We start from the raw sequence: 21,470 nt of genomic DNA on the forward strand, positions 1-21,470 counted from the left end.
CCTTCACTTGGGGTAAGGACTCATTCCCTACCCGGAGTGGGCAGTCCACCGGTTTCCTGCTGAGAACCGTGGGACTTTAATCAGACTACATACAGCTGCCTCTGAGGACACTGAATTACCTATGCAACTTTATTTGTAGCGATTACAATTCATCCCGAGGGGAACATGAATGTGTCTACCTCATTTCATGGCAAATATATATAGATACATATATCTATATCTAAAAGCCAGAGTTGTCTTTAAGAGGCTGAATGATTCTATAATCTGGCTTTCAGTGCGTTTCTCTTCCATTCCACTCGGCAACTCACACAACCAACCAGGAAGTCCTTTCCCTGCGGCGTGAAGTCACCGATGCTAAAGGTGACACGGATGTCTTGCATGTAAATCTGTCTCTCTCTCTCCTTACTCACTCTGGGCGCCATCCACTTTGGTGTCGCTTCATTAATGTTGAATGGGAATGAGCGTGTATGATTTCTGATCATGAATTATACACCTCCTCTCTGTGAGAGCAGGAGCGTTGTTCACATGTGCTTTGATGTGAAGTTAGACGCTTAAAGACGTCTTCTAAAGCAAAGCAGTCAGGCTGGTGTGAGAGGCGGTCACAGATGACGGGTGTCATATTATTGGATGAGATGTGTACAAGTTTCTGTGTTGAAGTGTGACAATAAGGAAAAGGTAGGTGCTGCAGCCATGTGTCAAGGAAAGGAAACAATGAAGCAATTGGGCAAAAACCAAGTCATTATTCTCTGTCTTCGTCCACAGTGCTGAAATGTCAGTCTCTGTTATCGGAGCAGAGAAACCTGGCTATCCATTTCCACCTGGAGTGTGTCTACACCTTTCTGACCTACTACGAGTACCAGCCGGCCAAGGACCACATCAGGAAGGCCCAGGAGCTCTCGGGGCTGAACATCAACACGACTGGTACGTAAAGAGCAGCGTCGTCTGCTGGAAGGGAACGGCTTGCATGAGAGGTGGTCGTCATACCTGCTAATGATCCTGTTAACCTCCTTCTGCATCCGGCGGAACCCGCCGTCAGCCCGTATTGATGCCTTGATTGAAAGTAACCACCTGCTGTATCTGGTCAAATCAAGGTGCTCTTGGCAAGCGGACCCATTTCCAGCAGAAGTACTTGGCTCAGCTCATTCTTGAGGTCAAGAGAGAGCAGGACCAGCCTGGCCGGGTGGAGGACGAGTTCAGCCCCACCCCCACTCCTCAGGCCAGCCTGCCCAAGGTAGGTGCTGCAGTCGTCTGCTTTCATTCACCACTTTGAACCTTCTGTTGTTCAGACTGTTGAGCTCTGCTTCAACAAGCCTCTCATACACAGAAGGTCGTTTCACTGGAAAGGTGTCCTGCTGTGTTGTGCAGTGGTGAACAAAACAACCCCCCCATCAGACACATTGAGTCTATTGAGTTGAGCAATAGTGCGTTGTGTTATTCATTCTTTCACATATTCCACTGTAAACATTCACGAACCGTCCCGCTTTCTAAAGGTATTTAAAGGTAACACCTGAAGACGCGTTAGTTTATCAAGAGGGTGAATGATTTCTCTTATTATGTAAGTGTATGAACACAATGTGTTCTATTGGCAGGTGTGAGGACCTTCAAGGTAATGTACAGTGGTCACAGTGTATTCAGTTTTCACTGTCCCTTTATAAAGACGCTAAAGGTAATTTGTATTTGGTACATGACTGTAAATGTAGTCATTGTTGTGACTTGACAAGACGAACCAATCTTGAACAGCAGGAGGGTAAACTGTCTGTCATAAACCACGGTAACCATCACAACATGAAGAAGAAGAAGATCACTAAAGATGCAGCTCCTCACGGTGCTCTCTGACTGACTGACTGACTGTGCTTCTCCGGTTTGTTGGAGAGGATCTGGCACAGATCAAGGTGTTTGACGTCACTTTCTGCTGCCCAGAATGTCCAACAGGGGCAATACTTTGTATTACCCAGCGTCATCAGCAGGGGGAGACGTCCACCTCTGGAGCCTTCATGCCATCTGAAGTCTGGTGCTACGGTTGACCCAATGGAATTCCTCCGCTCTCCGCTCTCCATCCTTCTGTTTTAGGATCGGGGACAGATTATTAGTGATATACATCTGGTCCAGTGATCAAGTCAAGTCTTGTGTTATTGAGGTTCAGCAACCTATTTTGTCTCATTGTCAGAAATAAAGTCAAAGTACGTTGTACTGACGTGTAGCTCATAGAACAAGTGTTCATAGCATGCACTCGTGTATGGATAATACATTTAATTATTTGAATGATGAGAACTAATTTCTGTACATAAATCATAAAAACTGAAAACAGGAGTGCCTCAACATAATGAATCAATTAATTTACTACATCTATAAGCCAAACTTTACACCTATAATCCAGCTTCACAGTTCAGACATTACACTGACACAGAAGTCATGCAGACACATGTACACAGATAGATACAGGTATATTATTCATAAATGCATTAGTGCTCATATGCAAACATACCCGTACACAGTATTCAGACACACTGATGCACATATGCTTTATCAATACAGTGTGTCAACAGAATCATCATGTACATGAAACTCAAAGCCTTTTGAAATGGATGAGTTAATATCCACTAACACACCTGTACGGGCGAAAACACGACCTTTAGAAAGGAAGTCATGTGATACATGAATACATTCAGTCACAAAATGTCTTTTGTAGTTCGGTCATTGTGCTCTAGAGTATGTTCATGTTGGACTGACGACCCATTCGTCATGTGACTATGAACATGAAAAATCATTTTGTTGCTCTGAATCGCTTCCTGTTGGCGTTTCGCACAGCTGCACGGCGACAGCTCCGGCGCCAAGCGTGCCAAGCGCCACATGATGAAGCGCTGGTCAGACGCCCACCACAGTGTGCTGAGACACACACACACACACACACACACACACACACACACACACACACACACACACACACACACACACACGCACACACACACACACACACACCAGCAGAAAAGAGAAGGATGGCCACTCCTAATGTTTCATTCTGCTCTGTGGGCTTGAGGGGGAGCAGAGGAATAAATGTGCCTTTGAGAGGTCTTTAAAGCTCACACACCTTTAAACACTCACTCACTCACTCACTCACTCACTCACTCACTCACTCTCTCACACTCTCACACTCAGGGCACTGAGACGGTCTAGTTCTCTGTGATATCTCTTAACGCCACATAAACAAAGTGGGCTGTTCAGACAGGACACGCTGCCTGCTGGTGACTATCAGGTGTGGTTTTGGCATCGGTTCCATTTTCTGTGGCAAGAAAAACCTCATGGATAATCTACAAACAATAGAAATGCTACTTTCTATATGATATAAATGATAAAACATGCATCCCATGGTTTTGACCTCGCTCCTGGAGACCACAGGGTAAAGCCAGAATATGTTCCAGATTATGTACCTCATCCAGGTTGGGAACATCTGGTTAATAGACCGTACTTTTGTAGCGCTATTCTAGTCTTCTGACCACTTAAAGTGCTTTAACACCGTCATGTCACATGTCGTCATTCATACACAACTAACATTCATACAACATTGACACACCGTAGGCACAGCCGCAGGGTTTTTTTGGGGTTGAAGTGTCTTGCCCAAGGACACATGGACTAGCGGGGATCAAACCGCCGATCCTCCGATTGAAGGACGACCCTGCTCTGCCACAGTCGGCCATTAAGCCCAGGATGAGCTGGAAGAGGGTGTCTGGACTAACGTCTGCAAAGGCAGAAGTAGTGTGACCTGGTTGGGGTTCAGGGTAGATGGATGAGGGCGTGAAGCGGTCAACGATGCCGTTGAAGACGGCTGTTCGTTTCCCATGTTCTACCAACAGTTAATGTGATTGGACCATAACACAATCTTTTCCTTACTTAACCAAACCTAAACCAGAGCAGTGACACTTCTCCATGAAGCCTTTGTGTTGCAGTGATTCGTTTTAAAAAGCACTGACCATCAGTGTCGCCGCCAATTAGAGCGCTAGATCAGAATACGCCTCTGTTTTTTAAAAAGGCTTTTACAACATATTTTAACAACTTAGAAATGTGTCTGGAACTAAAGAATACAATAAAATATGAGATCATTCTGATGTACCCTCCTGGAGTTATTAGTACAATGTTTAAAAATGTTTAAATATATAATCACATGTTGGAACTTTCTGCACCAAATCGTTATCAGTTCTTTCTGTCAGTTCAGTGCGTCGTTTCTTTTTAGATATGTAATTATATATGTATTTGGATTAAAAAAACAACCTATAACCTTAATAATGATGGAGAAACTCAAGCCATACAGTTTGTAAGACACTACTAAGTTACTGTTAAAGAAGTCAACGAGACATTGGTTTCCCCTTTTTGTATATTTTCTGAAATCACCCAAACCCTTGCTGGACTGTGTCCACGGAGCTCTCAGCCTCGTGGCTGAGGTCCAGCTCCGGTTCCTTGTGCCGTGCTCGGACCACTAAAGCCCTCATTACTGGAGGAGGAGGACTAAATCGCCTCGATCAAGGCTGTCATTAACTAGAGCTTACTGACTTCCTATCAAGAATGGATCGAAGGAAAGCAGAGAGGTACGACTCACTTCATCACTGGCAAGTCAAAAGCAATGCCAGCAGGGAAATTGGACCGTTCCTGTCACTGTGGTTCCGACTTAACTTGGCACTCTTGTGTTATTCTAATGAAAGTAAGTCCGATCCTGAGTTTTTTGCAGGTGCCAAAACACATTGTCGGAGCATCGGGTCTGGAATGAGTTCGCTCTTTTTGCATCAATACTTGCCAAGAATAGATTAGAGGAATGCACTCGACTGTCATTGACGGTCATGCATCGTTCAGTCCTGAAGTTCTTAATGTGATCCCTGAACCCTCCTCTTCATATCTCGATGTGCTTCTGCAAGACACTGAACCCCTAACTTTGTCTGCAGAAGGTTTGTGTACATCGGTAAATGTGAGACATTGCTAAGTGCTTGGCCCTACTCAGGTTAACGGTGATGAGCGAGTGCAGTCTACTCTTCAACATGTTACACAGTCCCTTTGTAGCTGAACAAAGAGGCACATTTTAAATCAAGAACGTTTTTAATGACACTCAAACTTTGGACGCTGACAATATGTCAGTAATGCTCCGTTTTTACTCCAGAAAACGTCTCCGTTATATCAAGCCCTGTAATGGATGCGTTCAGGTGATGCCTTTGCTAATAGGATAGCGTGATTAATATGGTCCATTTACTAAGACAAACCAACTTTGGTTCATCAGTATCAGCACACAGCTTTTTTTGGGTTCAGACACTTCTCCAGTCCACGTGATTGGGATCCAATGCCCATCTTCCAATTAGAAGACAAGCCGCTCTAGCTTCTCTAGCCAACATGAGAATACTGAAAACTGAACTGTACTGTAAACTCAAACGCTATACCCCGAGATATCATTAACCAACACTGCGCTTCTGTGCATGGAAAGAGGGTTTAAAATAAATGTACTAGTGAGATTGACTAAAATATAAATGCATGGTGAATGGACAGTCCCAGCTGTTGCTACAGCTGTCTCATTGTAAGCCTTTGTACTTGTATTGTTTGTGTGTGTCTTTTTCTGCATTTGTCTATCTGGACCCGGAGTCTGAAATAAAGTGTATCTATATCTACTTGTTTAGCATTCATACACTGATGCCAGGGGCTACCATGCATCAGGACTAACGCACATTCACACACTGTAGGCACAGCTTCGGGAGCAATTTTGGGGTTAAGTGTCTTGCCCAAGGACACATCAAGATTCCTTAAATATTTTATCTTCTGCTACAATTACTTAAACATGTGGTGGACCCCGACATGAGAGGGAGGTGACTCAGACTAACCTTATGGCCCAGTTCTGGTCCTAATTCTAGTTTTTTCTGAAAGTACATCTCTTCCTGGGACAAAGAGATTATGTATCTTCAGATAAATATTGACCTGCATGTGTTTGTCACACTTGTTATTGTAAGTTATAACACTGTTAAATCGTTGGTATCTCGTAGGGAGTGGTTCTTTGTAAAGCTGGTTGCCTTTAGTTCGTAGCAATTTTGAAAATTGCCCTCTAGTGAAAGTTATCAGTGAAAGTGAGATCAAATATGAGCCAACCACTAACCATCACCCATTTTCAAGAAATTGCCCACTAAGCAGCCGCATGTATTTGGAATTCAGTCTTACAGCTTCATGTCTCACAGTTGTAGTTTTCCTTTTAAGGGTTGTGGCTGCAAGCAATTACTCAAAAATATGTAATTCTTGATCTAAAACAGCATTCCGGCTCACTTTGCCGCTCTTATTTGTTTTCTTGTGGAGTGGTTTATGGCTGCAGCATGTATGTTTACATCTGACTGTGTGTCTCCATGTGCTTACAGGACTACTCTCTGGGTGATGAGACCCGGCTGGATAAGATCAATTTAGAGGAGCCAGATCAGTATGAGCTGCCTGACCTCAGCGCTGAGGAGCAGGCCGTCATTCTGGGGCTCTGGTAAGTCTTCTACGTCTTTCTGCAGCATTCTGTTTAATCAGCTGATCTCGGCTTAAAACCTAGTTGTGTTTAAAAAGACATTTTGAAAGTAATGGCTGTGTGTGTTCAGTTCTTCACAAGGGAACTCCTATATCATGCTAATCTACCAGTTGTGTAACCTGAACTACAGATAAAATGGTCTTACAAAAGCTTGGGGGGTCAGGGCACCCTGGTTGAGCTCCTTGTAGAGCGCCCCATGTATCAAGGCTCCAGACCTGACCGCAGCGGCTCTGGTTTGATTCCAGCTTGGCGCCCTTCGCTGCTCTCGCTCCCCTGCCTTTCCTGTCCCTCACCAAGCTTTCATTATCAATAACGCAGAAACTGCCACAAGAATATATATATTTTTTTAAATCCTCAAAAACAGAACTTGAGGTTATTCACTCCTACACACTGACTTGACTAACACATGGCCATTCACTGTATAATTATTGGGTTATTTGTTTCACAGTCAGATTTTGTTTCCTTTTTGTTATTAGAACCAGGCGGCAACCTTTTGCCAATTGTCAGAACCAATTGTCAGAACCTCTGGTTCTACACAATCCTTTTTTTTTTTTTTTTTTACCCTGTGGTCAAAGTGTGGCAAATCTTGTGCTGGTAGACAACAAACTTAAACATTTGGCCAGAACAGCCTGAAAGGGAGAGGAACTCCTAGCAACTGCCCCATTGGCACCCGTGTTGACTCAGACCAAAGGAATCTGGAGGAGAACAAACTGTTTCAGTTTTTTAACCTTCTCCCACGCTCATATTTGGGACACTACACACACAAAATTCACATAATGTGTTCATTAAGTGGCTCTAACTCCTCATGTAAAAAATCTACAGCTGTAGCAGCTTTAGCTGTAGCAGTAGCAGCTGTAGCAGCTTTAGCAGTAACAGCTGTAGCAATAGCAGCTTTAGCTGTAGCAGTAGCAGCTGCAGCTGTAGCAGTAGCAGCTGTAGCAGCTTTAGGAGTAGCAGTAGCAGCTGTAGCAGTAGCAGCTTTAGCAGCTGTAGCAGTAGCAGCTGTAGCAGTAGCAGCTGTAGCTTTAGCAGCTGTAGCAGTAGCAGCTGTAGCTCTAGCAGCTGTAGCAGGAGCAGCTTTAGCAGCTGTAGCTCTAGCAGCTGTAGCAGTAGCAGCTGTAGCAGCTGTAGCTCTAGCAGCTGTAGCAGTAGCAGCTGTAGCAGCTGTAGCTCTAGCAGCTGTAGCAGTAGCAGCTTTAGCAGCTGTAGCTCTAGCAGCTGTAGCAGTAGCAGCTGTAGCAGCTGTAGCTCTAGCAGCTGTAGCAGTAGCAGCTGTAGCTCTAGCAGCTGTAGCAGTAGTAGCAGCTCTAGCGCTAGCAGCTCTAGCAGTAGCAGCTGTAGCTCTAGCAGCTGTAGCAGCTCTAGCTCTAGCAGCTCTAGCAGTAGCAGCTGTAGCAGGAGCAGCTTTAGCAGTAGTATCATCAGAGTGATGGCATTCAGGAAGAAACTGTTGTGTCTGGTTATTTTTGGCGTACAGTGTTCAGTAGCTTCTACCAAAGAGGAGAATGTGTGACATGGTTTGAAGGCTCTGCAGTGATGTTACCTGCACATTTCCTGACCCTGTAGGTGTATAAATCCTGGGTAGAGGGCAGGCTGGCGCTGTTCAAAACCACGCAGTGATGGGTGTGCAGAGAACAGACCGGAGGATCACAGCATAGAGTTGAATCAGCAGCTCCTGAGGCAGGTTGAACCAGTACCTCCTTTTGCAGGGCCTCTTTTCCGGATGGTGACTATGTTGGATGTCCACTTAAGGTCCTGGGAGATGGTGGATCCCAGAAATCTGAAGAATTCCACAGCTTAAACATTATATAATAACACCATTTAGCTTCACAGCAACTCGGTGATTAATCCCCATGCTGCTGCTGGGACTTAACGGGTCCAGTGAAGGTCAATGGAGCAGGCGGTGAGATTGCTAGGAGGTGATGGATGAGCAGCAGGTCTGTCTACATTTATGGTGGATCTGCACACCTGCTTGTTTCGCAAGACTCTTGAGTCTTCCAGAGAGTGAAAAAAACAGTTCAATGCAACATTTAAATAAGTACTCTATTCTTATTGGTGAATTACTAGTTACTTATTTGTTGATACACAGGTTAGGCTTGTGTGCAACTGTGGGGTTGATTGGAGACATGCGTTGATAAACTGATAATTGCATTTTTGTCAGAGCAAAGGTGAAGTTATTATAACCGGGTCAACGCGTTGCAAGGTGAGTTACTATTACTGGATCCACTGTGTGGAGCCACAGTTCTGCCTTACACTGTTTCACACACATTCAAATACACAATCAGGTACTTGCGTATTTAAGTGCATAAAACATGAAAAGACAGACTGGATAGAGCTTATGCACACGGAGCATCAATGAACCTGGAGCCGTTACACAGCACCAACAGTTGCATCTAGTGTGTTAAGTGACAGTTTCAGTGTCTGAAGTAAGTTGTAAGTTTGACCGGACACAGCGCGTTCAAGGATTTGAATGACCTCTTTATTGTCGGTGCGTCCTGTATTAATCAGAGCACATTGTGATTACTTTGTGATGTGATTACTTTTTATTACATTTTAGCCATGTTCCTGTTAACTCTGGGAAAGGGACCTTGTCTTGTACTTTTCTCCCTCTGTGGATGTGATCACCTTTTTAAGTAAGGTACATTAAACGGCGCAATTTGGATTCTATAGTTGAAACATGAAATTAAAGGTTCTTAAATTGTCATGCATTATCGATTCATGTAATGTGAAATGTCATAATCTCTTGTTTCATTTGATTCAGAAGTAGAATACCTTGAAAGTTAATTCTTGATCCTGGAACAGCAGGCCGTCTCAACTCAAGGTCTACTTGTTCTGGAGCTTTAACTGCAAAGAACATTTGAACAACTGGTCTATATCTGGTGATTAAAGAGCGTCAGATGTGCTACAGAGCTGTAGATGGGGGCTGTAACTTTACATCAAAGTAAACATTTTTACTCTCTAGCTGGTAACCTCAGGCAAGTTAGAACGTTTTTTTGTTTTCGTGATCAAATCATATTTTCATTCTGTCTCTTTTGACTGCTCTGATCAGGAGAAGTGCTCCCAATTTTGTAGTTTTTTTCTACAATGACGAAGGCTGTCTCCTGTGCTCGATCACAACTAGTTTGTATGACATTTTGTCCAACCTTGTTTGAAAACCAAAAGTATTTATACCTGATTAAAAACGTCCGTCAGACCAGGGAGACGTCATTTTGTGTTCATATGGAGAGAACGGTACACATTTTCAGAAAGTCTGTTCTGGAATGCATGTTTCACTCAAATCAAAGGTGACGAGTAGGTGTGTCAAGAATGAATTCAGAGATCTGAGAGAGGTCACAGCTGGCGTATCACGCCGTGAGTTGAGTGTGAATGTTGGATTGACGCTACAGATATTGTCTGAAGCTTTTTGAACATTGACGAGCACTACTGATGAAGCATACACCTACTCCCTCAAAGCCAGGTACAATCAGCTAGTATCATCTATCGTAAAAACAGAGTTGTGTATATCCAGAGATGATTATACATTTGGGCCCCTGGGACAGACTTGTGAACTAAATACTGACACACAAGTGCCCTCTATTTGTGGTCTTTTGTGGCCCCTGAATGGTTATTTTGTGTCTCTATGTGGTCCTGAGCTCCATGTGTATCTCACTCTCATGTTCCCTACAGGCTCCACAACTCCTAATCACTAAGCTCTCTGAAGGCTTTAGCTAATACAGGTACATGACAGTCAGTGTGGTCAATTCATTACAAACAAATGATTGGAGTCAGTCCTCAGTCCTAAAGTAGAAGTTAACTTTAGTCTCATGCAATGGAAAGGAATGTAACTGCAGTAAAGCCTTGAAGGAGAATTAAATTGGTTTGTCTGAATTTGCAGTATATCATATCAGCAAACATAAAAAGATGTCTTTGCTTCCCCACACTAACCTAACACTCACAGAGATACACAGAATGTAATCTGTCCTCCCCTACAGGCCGTCCCTCTTATGATTTGATTTATAATCCCATCGGTGTAGAACATCTCCATATTGAAACCTTCAGAATGCTCTTCTGGAGATGCACCTTTAGGCCCCTCTGGCCATCTGTCCACTGTCTCTTTCTGATGCTTATGCATTAAGCAGCGGTATTGGACGAAGGTATTCAAATGTACTCTTGTAAAATGTAGTTTTTCCACGAGAATCAAATTATGACTTGTTTAACTTCGTAGCACTAAACACCAAAACACTAGCTCTAATCAACTTATTATAAATACATCATTAAGACTACTAATGCCCCCTCAAAAAGAAATCTCATAGAATGCAATCGTTTATTTCCATATTCTGTTGAATTGTGTTTTTATGCAAATAACCATGACAGTAACATTAAAGTTAAGGGATAGCATTTAGAATTTTCCAATAGTTCAGGTGGCAGAAAAAGCTTAATATCAAGCCTCGATAGCAGAAAGGAGGCAGTTGTAGTAATCAAGTCTTGAAAAGATAATAGCATGAATGACCTTTTCCCAGGTCAGTGCGTGAGAGGATTGAACCAGTGGAAGAGTTCTACTTCCCCGTAGGCTGTGCCGGAGTATGAATGATGGGCAGGTGGCACCTTGCATGGCAGCCCCTGTCATCAGTGTAGCAATGAGTGAAGGAGTGTTAAAGCGCTTTGACTGGTCGGAAGACTAGATAAGAGGTATAAGTCCATTTACTGTGATCTATCCGTTGCTTTCTCTGCACATTGATGTTGCTAGGCAGTGTTAAGCGTAGAGGAAAAATCAATCCATAAATGTGTGGCGTGGGCCTTAGGGGTTGAGAAGGACAGACTGGCTCTACACCTCGACCAGCTCTGTAGGCAAAGAGCAGAGGGTCTAGCTATTACACTACACTGACTTAAAGTCATTTCAGATTTTTGGAGTATGTATCTTGGCTACTGGGACTATTATGGAGTGTTTCCAAATTTTGGGAACCTTTTTATAGTTTAATAAACTGTAAAGAAATCTGACGTGGGATAGACCACTCAGCTGCTCTGCCATATTTCAAGCTCCAGTGCCTGGTTCTGCCTTGCATTGTTATGTTGGAAGATCCTTCTAACACTCTGAAGAGCAAGTCCAGGTCCTTGGTTTCATATCGTCAACAGCTGAAGAAAAGTCATTGTCAAATCTTAAATCATTGTAGATTTATTATTTGGAAATATCTTGATTTCCTTAGTAGGAATTACACAGGCAGTACAAAAAGCCTCAGTGATACAGTGAAATGCCTCTTATAAAACAAGCCATACAGTACACTCCAAGCCCAAGGAGGTGCACTGTGTTGAGAATCCTAGTGGGGGTCCAGCAACAGACCTAAAAGCCCCCCTATTAGAGCCTAACAGAGACCAAGAGACTGGTAGAAACTGCCCAACAACCTCTTAAAGGTACAGTGTTTGAAAATCCCCGAGAGTAAAATTTGCAGCATCCGGACAGACGGATTGCAAGTTCTGAACCACTCTGGAGATAGTTTCAGCAACAGTTTTTGCCTCCGCTTTGGGATGAATACATATATATATAACGGTGACTGATATCTGTAGGAATTAGGAATTAAGAGCCTCAATTAAACAGAAAGCAGTTCACTGTTGGAAGGGCGCAACCGTTTTTATACAGCGATATCGGTATACAATCTGTGTCTGCTGTACAAACATAAACCTCCACCTTGAGATTGCCCCATAATTCCACAGTTTCGATCCAAGTGTGGAGGGTACGCAAACCCATTGATATCCAATGAAGAATCCAAATCTGAGAAGCTGAGCCAGGGTTCCGTTCATGCCATCAAACCGGCATTCTGTTTTCACGAAGATGATGTAGTGTCCTGCAGTTCAGCAACCTTTTTCCTCAATGAGTGGTCATTCGATTGCTGTAACCCTCGCACGTCTCCTTATTTTGCGCCTTTCCTGCGTATCCTAGTAGGCCTTTAACTAGTACTGCCAGGCTTGTATAATCCTGATAATAACCTTGCTTCTGAGTAACAGTTTTGTACAGCATGCAGACCACTGAATCGTCCATAGGAACATACAAGAATGGGTGATTCCACTGCATTCCAAACAGAACTATTGGATGCAGTGCCATGGGACTTGGTACACCTTCCCTATGCTCCCGGTAATGAATTGTAATAACTTTGATTCCCTGATCTAGCTCAACATTTCCATTGGTCGAATACTTTGATTAGGAACAAATAGTCTACCTGCAATTCTAATGGCATCCCCTTTGATCTCCGCTTTGTGTTTGTTGGCAATTAGCAAATGTTGGCATGCTAATATGCTAAACGGTGAACATGGCAAACATCAGTAGCAGTAGTGATTATGTTAGCACGCTGACTTTAGCTTTAGCTTAAAGCACAGCTTCACAGAGCTGTGGACTCTTCGTCTTGTTTCATAATGTATGGACTGTGACTGTTGACTGTTGTCTTGCAGTACTGACTTCCAGAAGAATAACCCTGTCCACAAACTGACTGAAGAGGAGCTGCTGGCCTTCACATCTGTAAGTAGTTGTTCATTGTTTCTGTGACACCGTAGTTACAGATGTTTTTGTCCTATTGAACATCCCTCACTGTTGTTGAAATCCCAAAGCCCCTACTTTCAACATTATGTGAATCTTAACTGGAGCTGAACAGTTAATCAAATGCAAACAAACATCGCCATTTTGATTGAAAAAATTAAATAATATATATATATATATATATATATATATATATATATATATACACACACACACAGTTGTGGTCAAAAGTTTACATACACTTGTAAAGAACATAATGTCATGGCTCTCTTGAGTTTCCCCGTTATTTCTACAACTCTGATTTTTCTCTGATAGAGTGATTGGAACAGATACTTCTTTGTCACAAAAAACATTCATGAAGTTTGGTTCTTTCATGACTTTATTATGGGTTAACAGAAAAAGTGATCAAATCTGCTGGGTCAAAAATATACATACAGCAGTGCTAATATTTGGTTACATGTCCCTTGGCCATTTTCACTTCAATTAGGCGCTTTTGGTAGCCATCCACAAGCTTCTGGCAAGCTTCTCGTTGAATCTTTGACCACTCTTGACAGAATTGGTGCAGTTCAGTTAAATTTGATGGCTTTCTGACATGGACTTGTTTCTTCAGCATTGTCCACATGTTCTCAATGGGATTTTAAGTCAGGACTTTGGGAAGGCCATTCTAAAACCCTAATTCTAGCCTGATTTAGCCATTCCATTACCACTTTTGATGTGTGTTTGGGGTCATTGTCCTGTCGGAACACCCAACTGCGCCCAAGACCCAACCTTCGGGCTGATGATTTTAGGTTATCTTGAAGAATTTGAAGGTAATCCTCCTTCTTCATTATCCCATTTACTCTCTGTAAAGCACCAGTTCCATTGGCAGCAAAACAGCCCCACAGCATAATACTACCACCACCGTGCTTGACGGTAGGCATGGTGTTCTTGGGGTTAAAGGCCTCACCTTTTCTCCTCCAAACATATTGCTGGACATTGTGGCCAAACAGCTCGATTTTTGTTTCGTCTGACCACAGAACTTTCCTCCAGAAGGTCTTATCTTTGTCCATGTGATCAGCAGCAAACTTCAGTCGAGCCTTAAGGTGCCGCTTTTGGAGCAAGGGCTTCCTTCTTGCACGGCAGCCTCTCAGTCCATGGAGATGCAAAACACGCTTGACTGTGGACACTGACACCTGTGTTCCAGCAGCTTCTAATTCTTGGCAGATCTGCTTTTTGGTGGTTCTCGGTTGACTCTTCACCCTCCTGACCAATTTTCTCTCAGTAGCAGGTGATAGCTTGCGTTTTCTTCCTGATCGTGGCAGTGACAAAACAGTGCCATGCACTTTATACTTACAAACAATTGTTTGCACTGTTGCTCTTGGGACCTGCAGCTGCTTTGAAATGGCTCCAAGTGACTTTCCTGACTTGTTCAAGTCAATGATCATCATTTTTTTAATGCTACACATTCTAAACCAACCACGGGGTTGGAAACGCCTGTCCCTGTGGGCTTCACGTGCCCACATGGTGATCCACGTGGCATATGCAAATCAGAAAAGATGAAGAAAATCACTTTCATCCTGCAGTGGGAAAGTGTCCAGTGGCAGGTTTAAGTGAACTCCACATGTTCACATATCACGTTGACGTAAGAGGAGCGTAGCGCAGCACATGGTCGAGTGAGAGTGTGGCGGTGGATGAACTCACAGAAGACGCCTGTTGGCATTCTGAGTAAAGAAGAAGTTAACGGTAACGTTGTCTCTTTTAGTAGATGTACGGTGTAGGTTTCAGTTCCTGTGGGTTTAACTCTAAAGTCCTGGAGGCAAAACATTCCTGATGCAAGAATGGTTAATATGTTTATTATTCATATTGCATCATTTCATCGTGGTACATAGGCCTGGCATGGAAGAGCAGTTTATATGTTGCCTGTATCTAGGATCCTGTCAAAGGTCAGCTATCTGGGAGAGACCCTTGACTGGACCCTGTCCTTCAAGGAGCGTCAGTAAAGGTCCCGACACAGCCTGCTTTGGGGAGCTCCTACATTGAACCTCAGTACTGCCCCTTACTGTAGCAGAGTACTGTGTCTTCCTGGTCCAGGTCACCCCATCCACACCATGAGTCATAACAGGGACTGTTGGCTCAGCCCTCTCCCCCTGGCTCCCTGTCCTATCTAACAACACATTCTCACACCAACGCGGCACATAACACCGCTTAGTCAGCGGCACTAAGCGCCAAACCTTGAGGCTTTACCTTTCCCTCTGACGTCAGGTTCGCTCCTGTCAGTGTCAATATATGCTTGTTGTATGCAATACCGTCTTTTCAAAATAAACTTCCATCCTCAAAGGAAGTCAGGTTTAGGCAACAAAAGCACTTTAGGAAAGGAGCATGGATGAGTGACTTGGCTCCGTACGTTACTACCACACTGACTACCATCGTGAACGACTCGTGACTTAGTTGAAAAAGTGTCTTTTAGTCTCCTGGATGAATGTCCTGTGTTTGTTTGACCCAGCCTACACTTCTGCGCTGTGACTATCTGGCTCTTTAATATTCGTCAGTTGCTCTCCCATAATGCCACAGGTAGCTGCTTTGCCCCCCTCACATATCTGACTAGTCGCACCTCCTCAAAGGTTGCTCCAAAGATTCCTCTCATCTACCATCTACCAATCCACGCAGACGTCCGTGGTCAAACCTCTGGTGTGTCCGCGACAGTACAGTCTAAAGACAGCATCTACGCTAACCTGAAGCTGCAGTGGCATCAGTTATGTCAGAACGAGAGAGTAATTATTCATTAACCGAACAGCAAAGAACCACAAAGAACCGACGGCTTTAAGGGATGGAAAAGATATTTTTGTTCTTCTCCCGACTGGCGTAGGCCAGAGTTTGATTGACAGATGATTCATTTAATCATCTGCCAAGTATTTTTTGAAAGTGCCTGCCCTTTTCCAAACAGTTTCTAATGACGGCTTCTCAGATAGTTCTGAATAACAAACCATCTGGCGGGTCAGGCTGGGTGCAGACAGCTGCACACATTCTAATGAGAGCGTATCTGTTGCCTGAGAAGTGAGGATCATTACAGCAGTGCTTGTTGCAGACACACCTGGCAGAGATCTGCACTGGTTTCACTTTTTTTAGTTTAAACTTTGACACATGGTGGCGGATTAAAAGTTAAGTCTATTTTTGCATAATGCCCTGTTTGGCAGGGTTGATCACTTCATCCACCACTTCTAAACATTTTGATGAAGCTAGGATGCATTGCCATGAAATTAGGCGAGCATTGTCAATTGTGAAGCGCCCCACTTTTAGGCAGTTTTATTTGTTGTCCTCCTGATGGAAATATTTTGTCCAATTCTTGCCTGGCTGCTCCCGCTCTTTATTTTAATTAAAGATGAATAAGGTGGAAGAGAGTGAGTGGAACTGAAGACACTAATTGAAAGGTGAGAAGTGAGTCGGCTGTCCTCTCACTCTGTTGACTGAACAACAGGTGAACTCTGTAAACTTCTCATGAAGCCGCATGTCTTCTTAGGGTCAAAGAGGATAAAGTTCACTTTTAATTGACCCTTGATTTATAGGGTCAATTAATAATTTCAATAATTTGAGGACTTAGGACTTTAACTTTTTAACTTAATTCCTTGTGGTTTTTGATTGAAATGTGTTGGTGGTACTAGAAAAGTCAAAGAATGAACTAAAGTTATTAGGATTCATTCTCTGGGAACCATGAATATTTGTACAAAGTTCCATTGTAATCCATTCAAAAGTTGAGACATTTTAGTCTGCACCAAAGTCGCTAGCAATATCGCTAGCACAGCTAGCTAGCGACCCAGGTCTTTAATAGAGAGTTGTGAACACGACGGGGACAGGATGTTGGCGTTGCTCCATTGTTGTAAACATCACTCAGATGTGCCGATCACCGGGACGAGAGAAAAGCAACCGTATTTCAGTTTCACACACGAGAGATGCGTTTCAGTTTGGAAGCCCGTTGTGAACTGTTGCCTTTTGGGCGTTCAGTGATCGTACAGTTTAACACACAAGTGTTTGAAATGCTCCCTTATTTTTGTAATGAAAATATTGAAGACAACCAAAGTTGACAGTGGGCAAATTGTTCCGTCAGTCACCAGCAGGACTAGGACTATTAGGTCTCAATATGGTTGAGACCTAGTAGTCTTATATAACTTAAGGGTTGAGACCTAGTAGACTTATATAACTTAAGAGTTGAGACCTAGTAGACTTATATAACTTAAGAGTCGAGACCTAGTAGTCTTATATAACTTAAGGGTCGAGACCTAGTAGTCTTATATAACTTAAGGGTCGAGACCTAGTAGACTTATATAACTTAAGGGTCGAGACCTAGTAGACTTATATAACTTAAGGGTCGAGACCTAGTAGACTTATATAACTTAAGGGTCGAGACCTAGTAGACTTATATAACTTAAGGGTCGAGACCTAGTAGACTTGTATAACTTAAGGGTCGAGACCTAGTAGACTTGTATAACTTAAGGGTCGAGACCTAGTAGACTTGTATAACTTAAGGGTCGAGACCTAGTAGACTTGTATAACTTAAGGGTCGAGACCTAGTAGACTTGTATAACTTAAGGGTCGAGACCTAGTAGACTTGTATAACTTAAGGGTCGAGACCTAGTAGACTTGTATAACTTAAGGGTCGAGACCTAGTAGACTTGTATAACTTAAGGGTCGAGACCTAGTAGACTTGTATAACTTAAGGGTCGAGACCTAGTAGACTTGTATAACTTAAGGGTCGAGACCTAGTAGACTTGTATAACTTAAGGGTCGAGACCTAGTAGACTTGTATAACTTAAGGGTCGAGACCTAGTAGACTTGTATAACTTAAGGGTCGAGACCTAGTAGACTTGTATAACTTAAGGGTCGAGACCTAGTAGACTTGTATAACTTAAGGGTCGAGACCTAGTAGACTTGTATAACTTAAGGGTCGAGACCTAGTAGACTTGTATAACTTAAGGGTCGAGACCTAGTAGACTTGTATAACTTAAGAGTCGAGACCTAGTAGACTTGTATAACTTAAGGGTCGAGACCTAGTAGACTTGTATAACTTAAGGGTCGAGACCTAGTAGACTTGTATAACTTAAGGATCGAGACCTAGTAGACTTGTATAACTTAAGGATCGAGACCTAGTAGTCTTGTATAACTTAAGGATTGAGACCTAGTAGTCTTATATAACTTAAGAGTTGAGACCTAGTAGACTTATATAACTTAAGAGTTGAGACCTAGTAGACTTATATAACTTAAGGGTTGAGACCTAGTAGTCTTATATAACTTAAGAGTTGAGACCTAGTAGTCTTGTATAACTTAAGGGTTGAGACCTAGTAGTCTTGTATAACTTAAGGGTTGAGACCTAATAGACTTATATAACTTAAGAGTTGAGACCTAGTAGTCTTGTATAACTTAAGGATTGAGACCTAGTAGTCTTGTATAACTTGCCCTACCTGAGCTTGGAACTGGACAGTGTGAACTCAAAGTAAAGTTTCTTTAACTTCTCTTCACATTGAAGGAAACAATATGCTTTTATGATCTTACCTCATGAGTGAAACTAAAGTGGCATATGGAAAAAACACACGGCTCACTTCTGCTCACTCAATGAAGTGTTGTTTCTATATGAAGTCCAACCTTTCGGTGTGCAAGAACTTAAAAAAATAGCACATATAAAATAATAGTATACATTTGTTTTTAAAGGACACGTCTCATCTCAGCATAACTGTTAGAATGAAACCCCTTTGTCCTGATCCTATGTCCTATCCTAGTTCCTCTGTCCTGGATTCTGTTCAGTAAAGCTCTGTTAATACTCAAGCTTGACGACGTAGCGTGAGCTCCAAGTATGAACAGAGAATATAGTCTGTGTACAAACAAAATGAACTGAAGAATCAAAAAGACGAGTGTGACTCATAGATATGTCCGTAGACTGTAGGTGTAACCGGCAAAACGCCATAACTCAACCTCCACAACGCAGAAGAGGAGGGTGAACATCCTGTAAAGAATTAGAGGAAGGAAGACGTTTAAGACCCGTTTCTATAGACGTATAAATGAAGCTTTTATCAGTGAACTATGTGTCAGTCATGTGATCAGATTACAGAGGTTCAGAGGTGCATGATGATGGCGGTGTCAGCTGTGATTAAGTCATTGTCTGGCTTTACTACAGCGAGTATAAAATGAGCTTAAGTCCGACTCGTCATTCACTCATTCATAGCTCAGCTAATGATGCTATCAAATGATGAGGAGGGAGATCAGATTGAACAATGAGCTGGGATGGAAAAGCTGCAGGCGGCTGCTGGCTCTGTGAGCAGGCATCTTCCCAGCCTACATGTAGATCCAGGAATCTGCAGGCTGGTTAGATGGTTGTCACATGTCTAGCTGTCTTCATCGAGACATTTACTCCTGTACTTTCCTGGAGGACCTTGTGGAGCTTGTATGACTGTTTATACCCAACGTATTCTATGATCCTGGCGTGTGGGAGTGAGCTACAGTTCAGCTGTCATGGAGAGGTGAACAACATGCAGAAAGGTCTCAGACTCAACTCAAACTAGAAGAGCTCGTAAGAAGGTCTGACCTGGACCAGAAAACCATCTTTGCAAAGTTTGCCACACTGCAGGCATATATCGAGTTACAACACATTCAATGCAAAAGCCATGCACAGCCCATTATAATACAAATTATTCAGAACTATAAAACAAAATAATTGAATGTCTAGTTGTTGATAGATAGTAAGTTCTTTATAAAATTAGAACATACTCAGTACTTTAAGTTTGAAGTATTTCATTCACACAGGAGTATACGAACATATTTAATGAATTACCAGAACATATGCTGTATTGATATGTATAGTTCTTGAGATATAAAATAACCTTTCTATCAGGATTTAGTGAGCCCACTTGTGTCCAGCTCCCACCTGAAGACCATTAGGCGTCACCATACAGGGTGCTCCTTCAACGCAGACCTGCGTCATGACGGCCCTCATCTGTCTGTCTGATCCCTTCACCAGAATGTTTGGCTCCTGAATCAGACTGAGCTGAAGGAACAGGTCTTCTTTAACAGAAGACCTCTCTACTGCGCTGTGAGGATCATCTGTTGTACCATAAATCTAGGCTCAGTCCAGCCTTTTGCTTCAATTTTATTAGGACCATATTTTGCCAGTGTACTTCCACATTTCAGTCACAAAACATGATGCTGTTAAAGCTTTTGTTCAAATAATAGCCAAGTCACAAATAATACAAATGTTCAACGCAAACAAATTCCGTCTTTTATTTACTTATTTCAGATGTTTTGTACATCTGTTTTCTCAGGGGTATAAAGATTAGCCGTCACCTGTCAAGATCATTACAAGAGTTTTGGATCTATTGGAAATATGAATAATGAGTTATTTTAAGCAGAGGTTGCTATCACACTACTGTGAGACGTGTCCTCTTCTCTCACTGCTGTTGAGATTAGCTTAGTGCTCGTTTGTGTTAATGACGGGACAAATGCTGAACATGCCTTATCTGATTTGAGTTGCTCAGTGATTGATGTTGCTAGAGGTAGAACTGTCTAATTAGGACGATGTAATGTTGCACTAAGGAGTCCAGCAAGACTCTCCAAGCATCCAGACATCACTAGTGTTTTCATCTTGCAGGCAGAACCTGAGCTCATACAGGTCAGTACATCAGCTGGATGCCCTTTGGTTCCCTTTAATCAGCCCATCTGAACCTGCAGCACTCAGCTCTCACACAGCAGATCATCACGTCTGCACACACATCAGGACTTCCTGGCTGTTGCATGTTTTAATAGCTAGGTTTTCTGACTGAAGGTAGATGGTTGACCTGTCACCACAGAGCACAGCACACACCCTGTGTCCCTTTAGACAATGGGAAGGAGAACAAAAGGGAAATTAGGTCTTAAGTATCATTTTATTCAGGATCTGTACATCTGATACAAGATCTGATACTAAGCCACCTTGTTTACTGCTATGGAAGTTGAGGTTGTACATTTTCAGATTCTCTACTCATGCAGTAGTGTGAACTATTAAGATAATGAGTCTTAGTTGTTTTTTTAAGCCTGGCTGTCACTAATAAAGAGCATGCAGTAAACCACTACTCTGTAAATGAAAATGCATTGGAGTGTGTTTCCCTGCGCTGCTTCAAAGAAGTGCTCCTGCTCTGCCTGGGATCTGTTTCTATGACAACATGTCATCACTCTGACCGCCGTCCAACGACAGACTAGCAGCACCCGTCAAGAAGGGAGGCTGATGGAGTATACGGACACCAGATCAAGCAGTGAAGGAGTCTTTCTTTTTTGTGTTATCATAAACTGCATTTGGTTGTGCGACCCCGTGTTGTAGAATGACGGTACATGAAGCCTGATCCACGTAGATGTTGTAGCTCAAGAGAAATGAAGTGGAGCCAAACACAGCATCTGGCAGAACACAATGAGATGAACAAAGCTTCCACCAAACACTCACAGGTG

General features: G+C 42.8%; 1 protein-coding gene across 1 annotated transcript in view; it reads left to right on the forward strand.

Moving 5' to 3' along the window:
- Positions 1-20,001, forward strand: part of ttc27 (tetratricopeptide repeat domain 27) — a 38,038-nt gene extending 18,037 nt beyond the window's left edge. Inside the window, exons 7-11 of the mRNA XM_068718885.1 lie at positions 763-921; positions 1,092-1,231; positions 6,375-6,487; positions 12,947-13,013; positions 19,888-20,001. Coding sequence (XP_068574986.1) covers positions 763-921; positions 1,092-1,231; positions 6,375-6,487; positions 12,947-13,013; positions 19,888-20,001 — 593 coding nt within the window. The remainder of the gene's footprint in view (positions 1-762; positions 922-1,091; positions 1,232-6,374; positions 6,488-12,946; positions 13,014-19,887) is intronic.
- The last annotated feature ends 1,469 nt before the right edge of the window (positions 20,002-21,470 follow it).

Source organism: Cebidichthys violaceus, unplaced genomic scaffold, assembly GCF_023349555.1.
Source record: "Cebidichthys violaceus isolate CVI_PGR_0920_01 unplaced genomic scaffold, fCebVio1.0.p SCAF_10, whole genome shotgun sequence".
NCBI lineage: Eukaryota > Metazoa > Chordata > Actinopteri > Perciformes > Stichaeidae > Cebidichthys > Cebidichthys violaceus.